The 17627-nt window shown below is 40.1% G+C and overlaps 1 protein-coding gene across 5 annotated transcripts in view; it reads right to left on the bottom strand.

Annotated features, from left to right (window-relative positions):
* Window positions 1-17627, bottom strand: part of DSCAM (DS cell adhesion molecule) — a 445883-nt gene that overhangs the window by 175534 nt on the left and 252722 nt on the right. For all 5 annotated transcript variants that reach the window (XM_031506212.2, XM_021527473.3, XM_077781696.1 and 2 more), the window contains exons 4-6: window positions 11304-11450; window positions 5238-5516; window positions 195-470 (exon numbers count right to left, since the gene is read on the bottom strand). In XM_031506212.2, coding sequence (XP_031362072.2) covers window positions 195-470; window positions 5238-5516; window positions 11304-11450 — 702 coding nt within the window. The remainder of the gene's footprint in view (window positions 1-194; window positions 471-5237; window positions 5517-11303; window positions 11451-17627) is intronic.

The following is a 17627-nucleotide window of genomic DNA, read 5'->3' as shown; positions in this document are numbered from 1 at the left end:
GGTGCTTGGGGTTGGGTTGGACTCAATGATCTTGAAGGTCTCTCCCAACCCAGTGATTCTGTGATTCTGTAAATACTGTCTCAAAAGCGCATTGCTTCATTTCTAGATCTTCAAGGGCATCACCACCCTAAAACAACAGCACCAAAGACGACTTGTGTGCAATTTTGGAAACTGCCAGGCGGGTGGAGACTGACCTTCCAGCACCACCTGGACGTAGTCTTGAGCTGACATCTTGTCCTTGCGCACAAAGCACTGGTAGGCGCCGCCGTCGCTCTTGGCCATGCCGTCCATGATCAGGTTCTCGCGGTTGATCCCGGTGATGCGCACGTTGTTGCCAGGGTTGATGATTTCCCCGTTGCGGTACCAGGACAGCTCCTGGTCCTCGGTCCCCGTCACGCTGCAGGACAAGGACACTTGGCTACCGACACTGCTTTTGACTTTGCGCGGGCTGATGGTGGCTTTGAGCGGTTCTGGAGGTTTGAGTCGAAATAAGGGAGAGAGAAAGGGAAACAGAGGGAGTATTCAGTATAAATGTGCATCTGTGTGCAAGTAACAAATCAATTCTCAGTTAAGAAGAACAATAAAAATAACAACTGTAGCCTTCTTAAAAGAAAACACCAAATCAAATAACAGATACCTGTATTGCTCAAATAAACCATTTTTGCCACCAGCACCCATGACAAAAAAAAAAAAAAAAAAAGTAGACCTACAGGGATAACAAATTCAACACCTAATCCCATGCCCACATGAACAGTAGGATCGGACCTACAGGTAACACCACTAGTGCTGAGGCATTTAACATGGCACTGCACAGGTTTTGTAATGTTTTTATAGGGAGGGCAGGATGTTATTTCACATTATCTCAGTGTGGACCTTTGAATCTTGTGTATTAAGTGCATTCCTGAAACTCTGGTTTAATTTCTGGCAAAAGGAACCAAACTTACACTGTCCCAAACTACCCTCTGATGTGAACAAGTGTAATAAATGCCAATTACAAGATTAGCTTTCAAGAGTGGAAGATATTAATGCAGGTACACCCATGGATATCCATCTGATATGTCCACATGGAAGTGTTTTAGTGTGTGGGCTCACCAGATTTTCTGTTTTGATGTGGAAGGATTACAATATTTTCAAGTCAGCCTGAAGAAACAGTGGAACAGGAGAATCCAAGTTTTACATGGCAAAAAAGGAGGATGAACAGTACTGAATAAAAGTCATAAATGTAAATGCAAGGAAAACAATCTTTATCCTGCCACCTAGGATTTATCAGCAGTGTAGAACACAGATTTCATCCCATGTCTTGTATAAATTGATTTGACTTCCTTATAAAGATAAGGGATTGTTATCACCACTGATACTATCTCTGACACAAAATAAAGACCATCCTATTTTTAATTTTAGCAGTTTGCACACACAGAGATGTGCACAAACACACTTAAAAAAGAAAAGGAACTTGTTCACTTAATTAAATATTTTATAACATCAAGGTTAGAATAAATCCATAGTAGTTAAACTGGAACAGAGGCCTGGAAAAAAAAACAAAAAACACACACAGTGCCTCAGACATTCTGGATTACAGCTAAAGGTCTAAAGCAATTATTAATTGATCCATGCTCAGATGCATGTTAAAAGTCACTGACTATCTCTATTTCCTATAAAAACACTACAAAAGCAAAAAACTGGCAACAATCCATTAAACAAAGTAGTCACACTCAAGTGCATCATTCATATCCCAGAGCCATGGTGATGCAAGTGAGCCACATCCTCCATTGCAGAGGAGGGTAAAATTTCCTTGCCCAGCTTTTACTTCCTGCCAGCCTGATCCAGAGAATTTCCCCTGGCTGTCTGAGTGCAGAGTCATTAGGAAAAACACATCACCAGGCACTGGGGATGCTTTGGGTATCATCAATTGTACAATTACATCATGTCTCTGCAAGTTTGGACTTTGCATCATACAAGACAGATGGAATTAAACTCTTTTTTTAGAAGTATTTTGATGAATACCTTTAGAAACAAAGCTCCTCAGCTATAACTTGTGAATGGCAGATTTTTAACCTCAGTTTTATTTTGCCCAAAACCACTATGTACAATTAGTTGTGAGGATATTTTTATGGCCTGATCTTCTCACAAACTTCTCCCTTTTCAGTTTGCTAGTCACGCTGTCTAGGTGGAACTGTTAGTTCACAGAGCATTATTTCTATTCCAAGAAATAATTTTGTGGTTTTTTTCAACAGTAGTAGCATAATACTTTTCCAAAGTGGTGCTCCTGAAGTAATAATTATCTTTGTAGAATTTGTGAAACATTCAGAATATTCACACATGAATACTCGACTGAGGGGAAGTATGAGTATTCAATATTACTGAGCACCATGAGTCATGGCAATGAGAGTTTGGCAGCTTTATTTATGAGAACATTTGCAATTTCTTTTCCAGCACCCAATTCATGCTTCTAAATTACATATCCTCCATGTGATAAATTATAGAGCTACACTGGAAATTGCATCCATTTGCACTTCTGATCGCTCAATTGGCCAACTAACTCATCTCCACAGAGCCTGCTTTGTGTCGTTCCACAACTTTGAGGACTTTAATCATTGCTAGGATAAATTAAGGAAACAGAAAGAACAGCAAGGTAAGATAACAACTTGATACTGATGCCTAAAAAGTTTTGCTTTTATGAATTTTTCATATATTTGTAGCTCTGAAGAATATTATCACAGAATTATGTAGCTCCTAGTATTTTTCCCACCCTTTCTCTCAAATCTTAGAACAAAAAGCTACCCTTCTAACACATTCCTGAAATACTGTTTTGTCCTATTTCAAGTAGAGGACCTAGAAGAAGAACATTTTGTTTCACAACTGAGAATCTGAGAAGACATAATAACAAGAAGTGGGGCAAAGAAGCCCTAGACCTACTCCAAAAATTACCTAACCAACTGCTCTTTAATTAGACAATATTTGTTATGAATACTACTTTGTTAAACTTATAAAATGGTAGAGATCCAGTGCTGGCTGTGCCCATGACCATTGGGACACCTGGAAGCTTCCAATCAAGGTCTGGTTTTTATTTTACTATTTCAGCACTGTTGCAAGGGTTTTTCTCTTTTGATATCAGGCAACAACACCAACAATCAACTGTGACAGGACCTTTCACCCCCTGACACAACAAAAGACTTATCTACTTCTCCAAATCTAAACTAGGCCTGAATGGTTTGCCTTGTGATGAATTATCTCGGCTGAAAGCACCCTTAGGCAGAAATAAACATCCTGCCCTGAATGCATGGGAAAGGATAAGCAGAAATAAGTGACCAACAAGCAATTACTTTTGCCATTAATAAGGACCACCATGATTTTCATAAAATCAGAAGTCTCTTATATTTTTTCTGAGTGTGTGGAGAGTTTTCCTCGATGCTGAGATGTTGCTATTGAGAGACTTCCCTGGGACTGAGAGAAATTAGGAGACTTCTGCACATCAATATCATTCACTGGTAGGTGACATTAACTCCTAATCTAATCTAATCTAATCTAATCTAATCTAATCTAATCTAATCTAATATCCTAATCCTAATCTAAACAATTTCTTCACTAGCTATAACACAGGTACCTTTATTATCGTGCACTGTTTTTCTCTACTAGTAGTTCTTTTTTTGTTATCCTGTGTGGTAAATCTGTTTAAAGTGTTATGTCTGTTTTCCTTGTGTCTATTCTAAATAAATCATGTTGTAGTAGACCTGAGTGGTCATTATGAAGGATTTGTGAGTGAGAGTGGGTTTTGGGGTGCTGGCTGTGGCAGGACATGTCCTCCCTCTCTTTACCATAGATGGTTTGTGCATATGGAAGAGATAACCCAGGTGGGTGAAAGGCCCAATGGGATCATCTCTGTCTCCAAAAGGGCTCAGGCCCCAGCTAGGAATCAATATCCTATCCTAGAGCAGATGTGGGAAAAGATAAAAGAAAAATAAATATTCTTGACTGAGAGACACTGTTTTACAAAGACTATAAAATACACACGAATTATCACAGAGGCAGAATCCTACTACACACACCCTGATAAACATATGGGACTTCTCCCAGGAGTTTGGATGCAGATTCCGTGGTTACATTCTTAGGAATTGAGGGAAATTATTTTGATGTGTGCTCCATCACAAATTGGTTGGTAAGAAACATTGGTTCCTAAGTTAAATTATTATTTGGTAGCTGTATAATTAATGGTATCTTTAGCCTCCTGCTGTATTTATTTACTAGTAGTCTCTTTTGTCCTTATTCCTGTGTGTCACTATTGGACACGAAACAAGTACACAAACACTTGGTAAGTTCAAAGGCCAAAAAAGAGAGTGCTTTATTTGAGCATCTAATATTTATAGAATTTCAGAGGTGACCATGGATTGGAGGATGGAATTACTACTTTTTTAGCTACACTGGTCAAATTAACAGTCCATAAATTTTCTCTTCCTACAAAGAAGAATGCAAAACAATTATTATTTACATGAACAGTGTGTGAGAATTCCAGTAGAAATATGTAAACAGATCAGAAGGCTGAAGAAGTTTTGTGAGAACTTTAAGACTTTCAAAAGAACTATAAAAGAAAACAACACTTTTAAAAATCAGGGCAACACCTGTGTCGTATATTGTTGCCCTGATTCTTAAGATTTCCTAAAGCCTTCTGAGTTTACATTCTGTTAGAAAACTTTCCCACACATTTGCTATAAAAAACATATTGTTTTGCATTCCTTCGTGGGGGTGGAGAAAGTTGATGTACTAGCAGTTTGTCCAATGACTTTGGAGAGGTGGCCCATTCACTCTCCAATCCACTGTCACCTTTAGAAAAGTATAAAGGTTAGAGTCAAAAAATAAACCTTCTTCTTTTTTACCTTGCCATCACAGTGGCTCGTGTTGTGCTTTCTCGTGTCCTATAGCAGCAGTATATAGTTTGGTTTAAGTCTTGTATATAGTTTGCTTTTAGTTTTATGTCTATTCAATGGATAACTTGTTCTGTAACCGACCATATCAACCATTATTGAAGAACTTGCGAATGAGGGTGGGTTTTGTGGTGCTGGCCACCTCAATAAAGCTCCAGAACCTCAGGCAAAAGGCAGGGACTTATCTAACCCCCCACATCTACTCATAACACTGGCCACCTCCATAAAAGCTGCTGTCCACTGCCAGCAGAGACCTGGCAGAGGCAGGGACAGGTCCGAGCTCTCCCCTGCCACTGGGAGCACCAAGCCACGACCTACGTTTGACGTGGAGGCGGCCGATGACCTCGGCGGTGCCGTAGTTGTTCCACACCTCGCAGACGTAGCTGCCCGAGTCCGAGGGCCGCGTGTTCTCGATGAGCAGCCCCGTCACCGTCTGCCTGAAGCGGCTGTCGGGCTCCCAGGGCACGTTGTCCTTCAGCCAGCGGTACTTTGGTGCCGGGTGCCCTGATGCTTTGCAAGGCAGCTCCACTCGCTGTCCTGCCATGGCTTTGCGGTGGTCAAACCCATCTAGGATAGATGGAGCTGAATTCGCTGGGTCTGAAACGGGAAAACACAGAGGAACTAGTTTTCAGCCAGAGATTCAAAATTAACTCACCAAGCAATGTGTCAATATTTTTTTTCTCCTGCATTTTCTCACTCGCCTGCCCAGTGTTTTGGGCACTACAGTTTGCTTCTCTGACCCAGCCACCAGTTTGAGTTGTGGTGGCTGGGATCCAGCAGCACATGCTGCTAAAGCAACTCATCACTGCTTGGAAATCCTCACACTGGATTTTTTCCAGGTGGCAAACGTTTTGCTGGTCATCCTTCATGTTCCCTGTGAGAAGCACAGAGAGCCAGAAATGTGTTGCCTTAGCAATTATTGCCACTTCTCAACTAGATTGGAGCCAACACATTGTCCCTTCTCTAGGTGGTCTGAAGGCTTTGAATTAAAGGAGCAATTTATTCCCTTGTCAGGAGACAAATGGGCAAAGGAACAGGGATTTCTATCTGCAGTCAAAATGACAGACAAGCCTTTTCTTCTTCTGTGGGAAAAGAACTTAACGTGACAAGACCAACTTACAGCTTAATAGTGCATCTTTCTGTGCTCAATTTGCTGACAATTGCAGCCCTCACTTGTGCAGAACCTGGCACAGATTTATGTATCTCACAGATGTCTGGCAGGATTGCCTTCACCAGAGGTGCATGTACCCATCAGAAATAGTGCTTGCTTTGTAATTTCCAGTTTGAAAATTTTGGAGACAGAGCTTGACACTATTTAAAATTTTTGTGCCACCCATCCTGGAGCTATTGCAACAAAAATACTGAAGAAATATTCATCAAAGTATTTTCTCATCACAGGCAAACGCTTTGCTAAGATTTCTGTCTCACAAAGAAACTCCACATGCTGACCAACTCCAACCTGACACACTGACCTCTTTTTGGGTATATCTAATCACAGCTGACTGGATGTAGGTGTGATTGCCACAATTCTGGCATTTTCAAGAGTCATTCTAACTTAGCAAACTCAAGTGCTGCTCACAGGGCAGCTGCAGCAGGTTCCTGTACAGAGTTGGAAAGATTAAAGGAGCAGTTTATTCTGAATTCAAGCTCAGTACCTGAGCTAGCTGATTTAAAACAAGCTTAAATATATCTTTATGAACTGCAGCCACAACTGGGAGGGCACCAAGGAGAACAAACATCTTAAGGCTATTCAAGGTAAACTATCAATCCAGAAATCAAAACCATGTTATTTTAAAAATGGACTAAATCTGTTGGTTTGGAGTTTTTTGTTTTGTTTTGTTTTGTTTTGGGTTTTTTTTAGTGTGACTATTTCTCAATAAAACCCCCAAAATGCCAAGTCCAATGAAAGGTGACAGCAGAAGTTTTTCTGCTTTCTAGGTGCCAGGAAAACACTGATGCACTGAGGGCAAAGCCACATTCAGCTTGCTGAGTGCCTCATTAGGAGGACGTCTGCGGTGGTTAAATGAGTGGTTTTGGATGAATCAGTGGCCTCAAGGTCCACATTTGGCATCAAGATGGGACAAATTTTTGAGCTTGCCATGCTGTTTATGTCTGGCTCAGTGAAAGCACAATCTGCCAGGATGCTGCTGGGAAGGCCAATGTCAATTTGACTAATTGATCAGCCAGCTCTTCTCTCACCCCTTGGGTCATCAGGCATCCCTGTTACCAAGCACAGATTCTTTTGTGGGGAATTAACTGAGAGTAAAACCTGGCAGGCAAGAAATTACAGTTTCTGGCTCTTAAGAAGGCTACATCTACAGGAAATCAATTTCTTCAGATGGAAGTAATAATTACATATTTAAATAATAAAAAAGCCTAACTGTCTTTTAGAGGTATTGGCTGTGCATTCCTACTCAAGCAGCACAGCAGATCCTGGATTCTCTATTCTGGGGTCATTTCCCTTTGTTCCTTCTCAACTTGAGCCTTGTCAGCAGCAGCACAGCCTGGAGTCCCAGTTGCAGGACAGCTAAACTGAGATTTGCCTACGTAAGGAAGAAAATTTCACCCTGCTGTTATAGAGGAGGTTTTACAAATATATTCAGGGATACACAAGATATTATTCCAGTGACCTGTTTTCTTCCATTCTGTGGAAGAAAATATATATATATATATAAAATATACTTAAATGGACAGTAAAAAACATTTCTTTGGGTTATTCCTGGAACAGACTCATATTTAAAACCAGTAGAGTTCATACATTCCGGTTAAGGGGGAAAAAATCCCAAAAAACCAAAAACCAAACAAAGCACAAAAGAAACCCAAGGGTTCATTTGCAATCACCAGCAATGAGGCAAAAAATACCAAAGTAACATAACCCAGTTCCAATATGTGTATAGTCTCTTTTGAATTATTATTTTACAATGCTTTGACAGTCAGCTGCAAATAACTTCCAGCAAGGACAATGGTGAAAAACTGAGGCAAAAATATTGTTTTAAAATATTCTACTTTGGACTTTCTTTGAAGGACAGAAGAGTAAAATTTTTGTGCTTTAAAAATCATAAGGATTTTTCAGAGTATGGAGTGTAAAAAGCAGTAATGATTTTGGGAGATGGAATTCATGGCAGGGCAAAATTTTTGTTGGAAAAAGACACTATAATGAGTCTTAGAAATATATTCTGTTGCATGTTAATGGCTTTGGGTTAATTTTATTTAGAAAGGCCATGTGATTTCAAGGAGATATTCTTACTCAAAATGAAATTTGGAACTTTTTTTAATTAATATAGGCATATTAGTTATTCACCATTTTTGCTAATTTTTAAATTTTATTTGCTACTATCTCACTGTTTCAAAACAATAATGAAGTTTAACTTGTGTTAAATGTGGCCAGGAAACATGAGAAACATCCACCACAAACTATTTCATCCCAAACAAGTGAAGAACAAATATGGATGGAAAAGGAAGGCAAAAATGTAGGTCTTATGCAAGCAGACTTTTCAGAACTATGTTCATGGATTCTCTGATCCCAGTTCTTAAAGGAGTCACTCTTTAAAAATACAAATTCCAGTAAAGGAAAAGGAAAATCTGTTAGAAAATATTAAGAGACAAACTCTGCCCCTGATTGCTGCACTTACTCAGTAGATTAACAGGACTGGAAATCAGAGCCCTGATCAAGAATAATTAATCATGTTGAATTAAAAAGCCCAGTTATTGCATACAGGTAAAATTTGCAGCTTCAGTTTGGTCTGTGGAGGAGAATAGAAAAGGCAGCTCCAGACAGAGAACATCCTTTAGGGTGTTTGTTTGTCCTAAATTTCAAACAAGACAGAGCTTTCATTTCCCCCATTTTGTTCAGTGAGATAACCAGAACTTTTCCTGTGGTAACCAAGATACAAGCCTGATTTTATTTATGTTCCCACTGGCTCAGCCTTAATGTGATTTCACAAGAAGCAGACCATATTATGGAGCCAGCTGGGAGGGTAGAACCCTGCCTGTTCTCAAAAAACCACAGCAGGCAGATTATTGTCCAGGAGAACTTCTTCATCTGGTTGGGGAAAGCAGAGGCAAGAGTTCTACCCACAGGGGACAGGAATCAAAGGGAGAAACTCCTGGAACTGACTGGTAAGTGATTCTAACCCACTGTTTTGGTTTTTTTTTTAATTATTATTATAATTTAGTTTTTTAATTTTTTAAAAAATTATTTTTGTTATCATTACTATATTTAAGTACTGCCCTGTGTGTTCAGAGGACTCCAAAAGACTTGATTGTACTGAATAAAAAGTCCATTTTGGAGGAGGGCAAGAGGCAGGTTAATAATGGAAAGCCTTGTGTTCACCTCTGTCTCCCTTAGGGCTCTCAAGCAGAGGGGTGGAGAGGTGAGAGCTGGCCACTGGAGTTTTATTCTGACAGAAGAGGAGAGGAAAGGGTCAAAAGGGGAATGACCCCACTGGCTGTCAGACTGGGAAAGCCACCAAACCCTGACTGACCTTTAAGGAAACTTAACAACGGGGAAAAGGAGAAAAAGCAATGTGGGGCTTTCAGTGGGATGGTGGGGATGATTTATATAGGGTAAGGATTTGGGGAGAAAGAGAAAATCTGGGATACAGCCCCAGTGAGCTCTGTGGATGTAGGAAAACCACGCTGGATTTGCTCACAGGAAAACAAAAGGAACAATTATGGACAAACAGCAAACAAGGGGTGGGAAGGGGAGGTGGAGAAGTGCTAACCCTACATAGAAATGTTTGAGAGCAAGTTCCAGACCCAGGCTTGGGATCAGCTCCTCCTTCACCTCACCCACAACTGGCACTGCCTCTCACTGAATAAAAGTGAGGAAAAATCTGTGTTGGAGCAGCAATGTATTGAGAGCCCTGAGTGTGTGGTGGCTGTGAGGAACCCAACTGTCCATCACACACTCAGCAATCAGGAGCTCATTTAAAACTACAGGGAAAAGTTAAAATAGCTCATCCACCTTCTTATTTTCACAACTGCTGCACAGATTGCCCTGGAATTCAGCCCAGAGCTGCCACCCCATCCTCCTGTCTGCCTGCAGCACCCCTGGGTGCACTGGCACCTTCTCCTGCTGGCTGGAGATCCCTCCTGGAAGCAGGGGAACATGCTGGTGTCCCCTTGTGTAGTGGTTTTTGTTCATCAATTTAAGATTTTTTTTTTGTTAATATATTAATGAGTTTAGTGTTGGTTAATTACTAGTGTATTGATTAGAATGTATTTATTTATTTTTGTGAAGTAGGATTAGGAGAAAGGTGAAGCAGGTTTAAAATTTTAAAAGGGAAGAAAAAAGATTAATATTTATATTATTAATAATATATTATTTTTATTATTAATAAAAATAATTAAATAATTAATCATTACCAAGAGTAATAAGAATTAGAATAAAACCTTTAGGACACTTCTTTTCTTCTTATAACTTTTTCTTTCTTAATGATAATGTAAAGAAATAAAATTTAATATTTTAGTCAGTTTACTACTTTTAGAATAGTCTTTTTTAGACACAGGGAGAGAAGTTTTTTTTTTTATTAATGTTATAGAGACTTTTTTATAAGAAAATAGTTTTGGTGGTTTTTAATTTTTATGAATAGCAGACACCTGGGGAAATTTGTAATTGTGAAATCTCTCTTATTTTTTATAAGCTTTTCTTATAGTTGTACTTATGGGTTATGTTAACTTGTAGGGTATTGTTTTAAAGTTGAGTTATTTAAAGGTAAAGGTTTTCATTATTTATCTCTGAAATAATTTTTGGGGGGGAGCATAAGATCTTTATTACTTTTTTCTCTTTCTTTCTTTAAAGAAAGCCAGCTTTCTTCTGGCTGCTTTAATATTTGCTTACTTTAGTATAGGTAGGAATGGGATGAATGAAAAGGAAGGCTGAAATGCACCTCAGGTAACATGAAAATCCCGAGGTGGAAATATCTCCAGCTGAGTGCAATGTCCTGAACTCCTGCTGAGGTCACAGAGGGGAACAGGCACCGTGGGGCAATTCAGATCACCCCAAAGCAGGGCAGGTACACTACCCCAAAAAGTGTTCCTCTTCTTTAGCTAAACAGTGAGGTTTAGCTAAAAGGTGATTAAATTTCCCTGCAGAAATCTAGTTTTGAAGGGATGAATCCCATCCACAGTCCCTGTATAAAGTACTCTAAACCTGCTAAAAATCACCGTGCTGAATGCAGGTGCACCCCTATGGGCCTTCAGGAAATAGCCGCTGGATTGTGAAAAACATACTTAAAGAATTTTAAAACGGCCCATCTTATTTCACAGCAGCTCCCTGCTTCCATTTGACAGAAACCACCCAAAAAATGTGCCTTGCCAGCTGAGCACACTAGAGAGAGACACAGGCAGCATTTCATCGAGCAAGATGCAGGAAAGGAGCACCTGATACAAAAAGTCTTGCGCTGTTGCTCTGTCGTGTTTCTCCAGTGTATCTGTGCCTTGTGATACATCGGTAGTTGTACAGTCCATCTTCATTTTGTACGTCTAAAATATACAAGGCTCCCGTGGATGTGATGAGAAATCTAGGTCCTGAAAGACACAAGAGTTTGCAGGGTTTAAAATATCTGCAGGTTGTTACTCTCACACTGGAGGGTGGAGGACGCAGGGCCTGAAGATTTTTTTTGTTGCCAGGTTTGAAGCTGAGAATTCCAAGCTCACCAAGTGCTCAAAAGGGACCAGTTAATGTGTATTTTATTTGCACTTCATGTGCAGAAACAGAGGGATCTTTAAGGAAAATGTGAAGAATGAGGGAGAGAAATGTGCCATGGTCTATGCGCCTATTAACAAATACAAGGAGCATCTGAAGTTAAATAAGGGGCAAAGAACCAATGCATTAACCCAGTTTAGTTCAGTATTGTAGGGTGATCTGATGCAGTCCAGCAGCAGAGCTGTAGGGGTTAGAGAGGCAGGGAATTTGCTCACACCTGCAATGCCTCCAAGTTAAACAGCTCCAGGGTGAGGAGCAGTCCCACCCCACCCTGCCCAGCAAAGCCACAATCTCCAAACCCAAACAAGTCTGACTCATTCAAGGTCAGAGTTTCTACTAATCTTCTTTCAAAATAAAAGTATTACAGGTTACATTTTCTTCAAATATGACTTTTTTTTTTATTATTAGCTCTAGAATATGTGTCAAATTCCACTGTTTATATGGTTACATGAGCAGTTTCGATCATTTGGCACCCACGCAACTGTCTCTGTTATGTTTCATACCCACTTCAAAAGCAAGGACACAAACCCTCCTAAAATCAACATGGTACATGTTTGCTCCAATGCACTTCAAATAATATAATAAATTGAAATAATGTGTTTAGAATGCATTGTAAACTTAACCCTCACCCGGTTAATATGTCCACTTAAAAAAATACTGTAATCTAAACTGTGTGTGCTTTTCCAAAACTGTTACATTGAGGTAAATGTGAGTAACTTTTCCTTTTCATCTCTGCTAAATTTCTCTGTAGCTGGTAGCTCTCACAATATATGTACCTATACCTATATAGTATTATAGAAACTGTAATTAGGTATTATAAAATATATCAGGCTCCATAATTAGGGGAGAAATACACAAGAATGAAACCCATTATGAACTAATATCCAGTAATATGCAGTAAGAAAGAATTCCTTTTCTTCAGAGCTCTGTTTGAGCAATGACTTTTTAATAATTAAGTGTCGTCAGGATGCTTGCTCACAGATGCATCAGTGGGAAAGCAATCCAACAGAGAGAAGACAGAAAGGAAATGGTTTCATTACAGAGGGTGATATCCTTTAAACCATAATATAAAAGAAATTGGGAAAAAAATATCAAATATTTAATGTCACCGGTCTGACCCTCAAAGCAGAGAACATTGAATAAAACAACACCAGCCCATCTCTCCCATCCTTGGATGTATCCAGAGTTATTAAATAACAACATTAGGGTTAAATAAGTGGTTGCTTAGTGTGGTGAGAAGGAGGCTAAGGGGTGATGTTATTTTTCTCTAAATCTCCCTGACAGGAGGGGACAGCCAGGGGGTCGGGCTCTGCTCCCAGGGAACAGGGACAGGAGGAGAGGAAATTACTTCAAGCCAGGGGAGGCTCAGCTTGGACAGCAGCAGGAATTTCCCCATGGAAAGGGTGCTCAGGCCCTGGCAGGGGCTGCCCAGGGAGCTTTGCAGTGCCCATCCCTGCAGGTGTCCCCTGGAGGTGGCACTGAGTGCTCTGGGCTGGGGACAAGGTGGGCCCAGCTGGGACTCCCTGGGCTGGGAGGGCTTTGCCAGCCCCAGGGATCCTGGGATTCTGTGAAAATAAATCAGCATAATTGAGGCACGGAAGGTGCTGAGCTCCTTTGCTGAGGAAGAAGAGCAGAGCAAGGAAAGGTGCAAAGGAGGAGGGAGATCTGTGGGAAGTGCTCTCTCCCCAGCCATGAGCAGCAATGTACTCCAGAACAGGTGGATTTACACATTTACAGGCTAGAGAGGTTCTTGTATACAGAAGTTGTACTGACTTCATATGCCTCTGAAAACTTAAATTGCTTGCATAGAGAAGACTTAAGAACAAAGATATTGTGGAATGCAGCAGTAAAATCACCTGAATGGGTAATAGTTCAGTTTCATAGCCAGATGTCTAAAACATAGCATTGAAAAGCTTACATGAAAAAAAATAAAAGGCTTTCTTACATCTTAGATTTTAATATTTTAGTTGTAATGTTTGGATGAAATGATATAGACATGTAGTAGTAATAAATGAAACCAAAAAAATACACTGTAACTCCTTGATCTAATGTTCTGCCCTATGCTGAGTGTTTTCCTTTCACATTCTCAATTACTCAGAGCACTGTCTGAGTGTGTGCATTACTCAAATTTTTGCCACCCTAACTTCTTATCAAATAGTGCTACTCAACATCTCTGCCTTTTAACAAGGTTTGCCTTTACTTCTAAATTTAGGTTAGAAGAATATTTAGAATTTTGGTGTGAAAACCACGAGATGTCAAACTTCGGTTCACAAGCAGTTTCTGCACTCCTGAAATATTCATAAAGAAAATCTAGCTTTTCCAGGGAATATGTTATAAGAACTAGAGGCAATTGAAGCGCAGTTGTCTCCCTCATGCTCCATGGGCAGCACAAAATGACAGCTTCAGGAGGTGGGAATCACATTTAAAGGCTTGGCTTGGGGGGTGCAGCAAAGCCAGCCCTGCCTTGCTTTTGTTTCCAGCTGTGTGAGCATCCATCCACCAGCTCTGCATGCAGGCAGCACAGGGCTCCAGCCCTCAGCAGTGCCCCAGCCCTGCCTGCTCTGTGCACACACATCTCTGCAGCCCAGGCAAGGCTTACATCAGGCTTTTCCAGCTGGGATGTGACTCTGGTACCAAACTGTGCCAGGGTGGATGGCAGTGGAGAGGTTGCAACCACACCACAGGCTCAGGAGCAGACAAAAAGGTGTCAGTGGGGTGGTTGGGATTGTTTTGGTCCCTTCAGTAAATCTGCACCTGCTGTGCATTTGTGTCAAGTGAGTGGAGCCTAAACAGCTGAGAGGCAGAAATGTGCCCCTAATGCATGTGAAGGCTTCCTAAAGCTTTCTCTTTCTGGGGTCTATCTTCACCTTTGCCAAATACATATAATTCCATTTCTCTTCATAATTCCATTTCTCCATGATTCCATTTCACACCTTTGGACACAAATAGTATGCACAAGTTTATGATCACACAAATGGGGCCAAAGTTGAAAAGAAAATCCCTTCCTTATAGTAAAAATGTGGTGAACCCCAGCTCAGGGAAGAGATGATGATGTCTGGCTCCAGATCAGAAGGCTGAAGGATAGCATTATTAAAAATATACTATATTACCTATCTAACTCAAACTTGTGACTCTGCTGAGAGCCCGAGCCACAGCTGGATCCATTGGTCACTGACCCCAAACAACTTCACCAGAATCCAACCCAGCCATCACTGCAGGTGAACAATCTCCACACCACATTCCACATGGGCAAAACAAAGCAGCAGAGATAAAGATTGTTTTCTCTTCTTCTCTCTGTGCTTCTCCTGAGGGACAGAATTGTGTCTCTCTGTCCAGAGAATAGGAATGGCACACTCTGTGCTTTTCCACAGCTGTCACTGTTTTCAGATGCTCTGCACAGTTTTCAGACATGGTCTACACAGGACATCATTAGTAGTCAATTTTGTCTCTCTTCTTAGGATAAGCATGAAAAAAGCTGGCACAGGAATTAAGTGAGATGACCAAATTCAGAGCTTCCCTTTAAACTCTAGAGAGCAGTTCTGGAATCACAGCTGGGGTGTGGATTGTGGATGTGGATGAGGACGTGGAGTGGCTGGGTGATGAATTTAAAGGAGCTGTGGGCTATTTCCAGATCTCATAGTACTCACTGATACTTGCAGGTGAAACCTTCCCTGCTCAGCCCTGGCAGTGAGTGAGATGCAGTTACACTTTTGGCTCTGTGAGAGCAGACACACTTATTAAAAGCCCACCACTTAATAAAAGAGGAATGTAAAAGCTTTGCAGAGCCATGAAATTGCTCAGTGTTATCTTGCTGTATTTTCTGGAGAAGTTATGAACACACTCAAGCTATCTAACAATGCTTAGATCATCTTCCTATTGGAAATTACTCAGGCAATTATACAATAAAACCTTCACTTAAAGCATTATCTAGAGATTTTTCCCTCACCCTCTTCAAAGATAGCTAAAAGTAAATAGTTATTGCCACACATCAGATGTTATCCCACATTTCCCACCAACAGACATTGTGTATAATTGCAGGGCTAAAGATTTTCCTTTTCCTCTTTTCTTCCTAACATATTTTGCATACTTATGTAATGCTTTTAATAACCAACCCCTCCTCCTGTAGAAACGCGAGACAGAAAAAGATGACAGAGAAATAAAAGGGGAAATGCATGTAATTTCTGTCATCTTCTAAACTGAGAGCATTTTCATTAAACCCGACAGGCTGTCGGCTGTGACAAAGCTGAAGTGTTGAGTGTTCTGCCTTCTGTACTTCAAAAAGTGTTTAGAAAAGCACCAGGATGGGACAGACAAGCTCCCACTGCCCTGTTGATCCAGGGGAGGGCTTTCTTCTTCAGGCACATTTAATTTAATCGCCCCTGCTTTGCTCTAATGAAGTCTAATTTTTTTGACTCGCCTACTTAATATGCCAAATAAAGATTTTTCTAAGTGAAAAATCCTTTCAGATCAGCTGAAGCTTTTTGTTTGCTTGGCTGCTAGCAGGCTTCAAGACAGGAAGACAGAGAAGCCTCCTTCACAACAATTTAAAAAAAAACACTGTCAAAATATAGCTCATAATTCCCATTTATTATTCCTCCTCAGCAGTGTTTGTATTAATGCCTTGAAAAAGTGATTATAATAATTTCAGCATCTGATTTACAAAGACGTTGAAATCTCTTTTGGCTTTCAATGCTTGATGCCTTTGAAAACCTGGTTCAATATCTAGAATATGTGTCTCACTCAAAGACTTCAAAGGTTCCCAGGAGCACTCACTATCTCTTGCCTTGGTAGTGTGGGCAATCATAGTAATATATTACCATTTAAAATAGTATTTAAACTTGTTTAAAAATAGAATTTAAACCCAAGGCCAGGTTGGATGGGACTCTGAGCAACCTGGCCCAGTGGAAAGTATCCCTGCCCATGGCAGGGGGTTTGAATTAGATGTCCTTTAAGGTCCCTTCCAAACCAAAGCATTCTGTGATTTTATGAAAATTTAAATTCTTTACAGAGGAGCTCTCTAAGATACATGGTTTCATACAATTCATAAAAGTCAGTGGAAAACGAGGGAATGGAACCCATAACTTTCCCCAGCATCCAACATAATACATAACTTTGCCTCATGGTGACACTGAAAATATATAGACCCAAGGACAAGAAAGACCATTAGAGTCATTTATTTTCAACTTCCATCCTTTTGCCATTAACCCCTGCCCAAATCCATATCTGGAAGTTACACTATAGCTTTTTTAAAAAGACATTAGTAATGATTAAAGATTTCTTGTAAGTGGAGAGCATGTGATAGCCCTGGGTAAATTCTTCCAATTATTCTTACTTTTGAAAATTAGTGCATTGTTTGGTCCACCTGCCTTTGCCCCAGTTATTGGACCTTACTGTGCCTTCATTAAAGATTTCCTCCACAGTCAAAAATCTTCTGCCCATTTAAGTCCTTACAGAACACAAGGAAATTACCTCTTATACCATCTCTCTCCTTAATTAGTTATACAGATTGAACTTCCTAAATCATTTACTGTGAATTATTCATATCTTGAAATATTCCTGTAGTTTTTCACTCAACACCTTAACAACTTTTTGAAGTACCTCTTCAAGCTTGGATCATGCACATAAATTCAGTTCTGAAATTTCTGGTTCTGGTCATAGGAGATGCAAAATGTCACCATTTTCCTCTGTACAATTTTTTTTCCATGTACCCATCCAGTAATTGAACCCATTGTGGAAAACTGTGATATCCTGTTCAGAGTCATGGATTCAGGGATTTTCCTCCTGTAAATGTGAACTACCACCTGACTGTCCTAAAACTGGAATTATTGGTATGAAAACCTCAGTGTTCAAATCAAACCTCTTTAACACAAGCAAGCTGTGTTATCTTTTGCCATTACACCAATATTTTAACAGTTGGCATATTTTGCCAACTGCTTTTCTTAACAAAATTTCATAAATTCATGCTTTCATCTGCAATGTTAGCAAACCACTTGGTTTGG

Source organism: Lonchura striata, chromosome 2, assembly GCF_046129695.1.
Source record: "Lonchura striata isolate bLonStr1 chromosome 2, bLonStr1.mat, whole genome shotgun sequence".
Lineage (NCBI taxonomy): Eukaryota > Metazoa > Chordata > Aves > Passeriformes > Estrildidae > Lonchura > Lonchura striata.
Note: the sequence above shows the minus strand (reverse complement) of the source record. Positions and strands in the feature narration are given on the sequence as shown.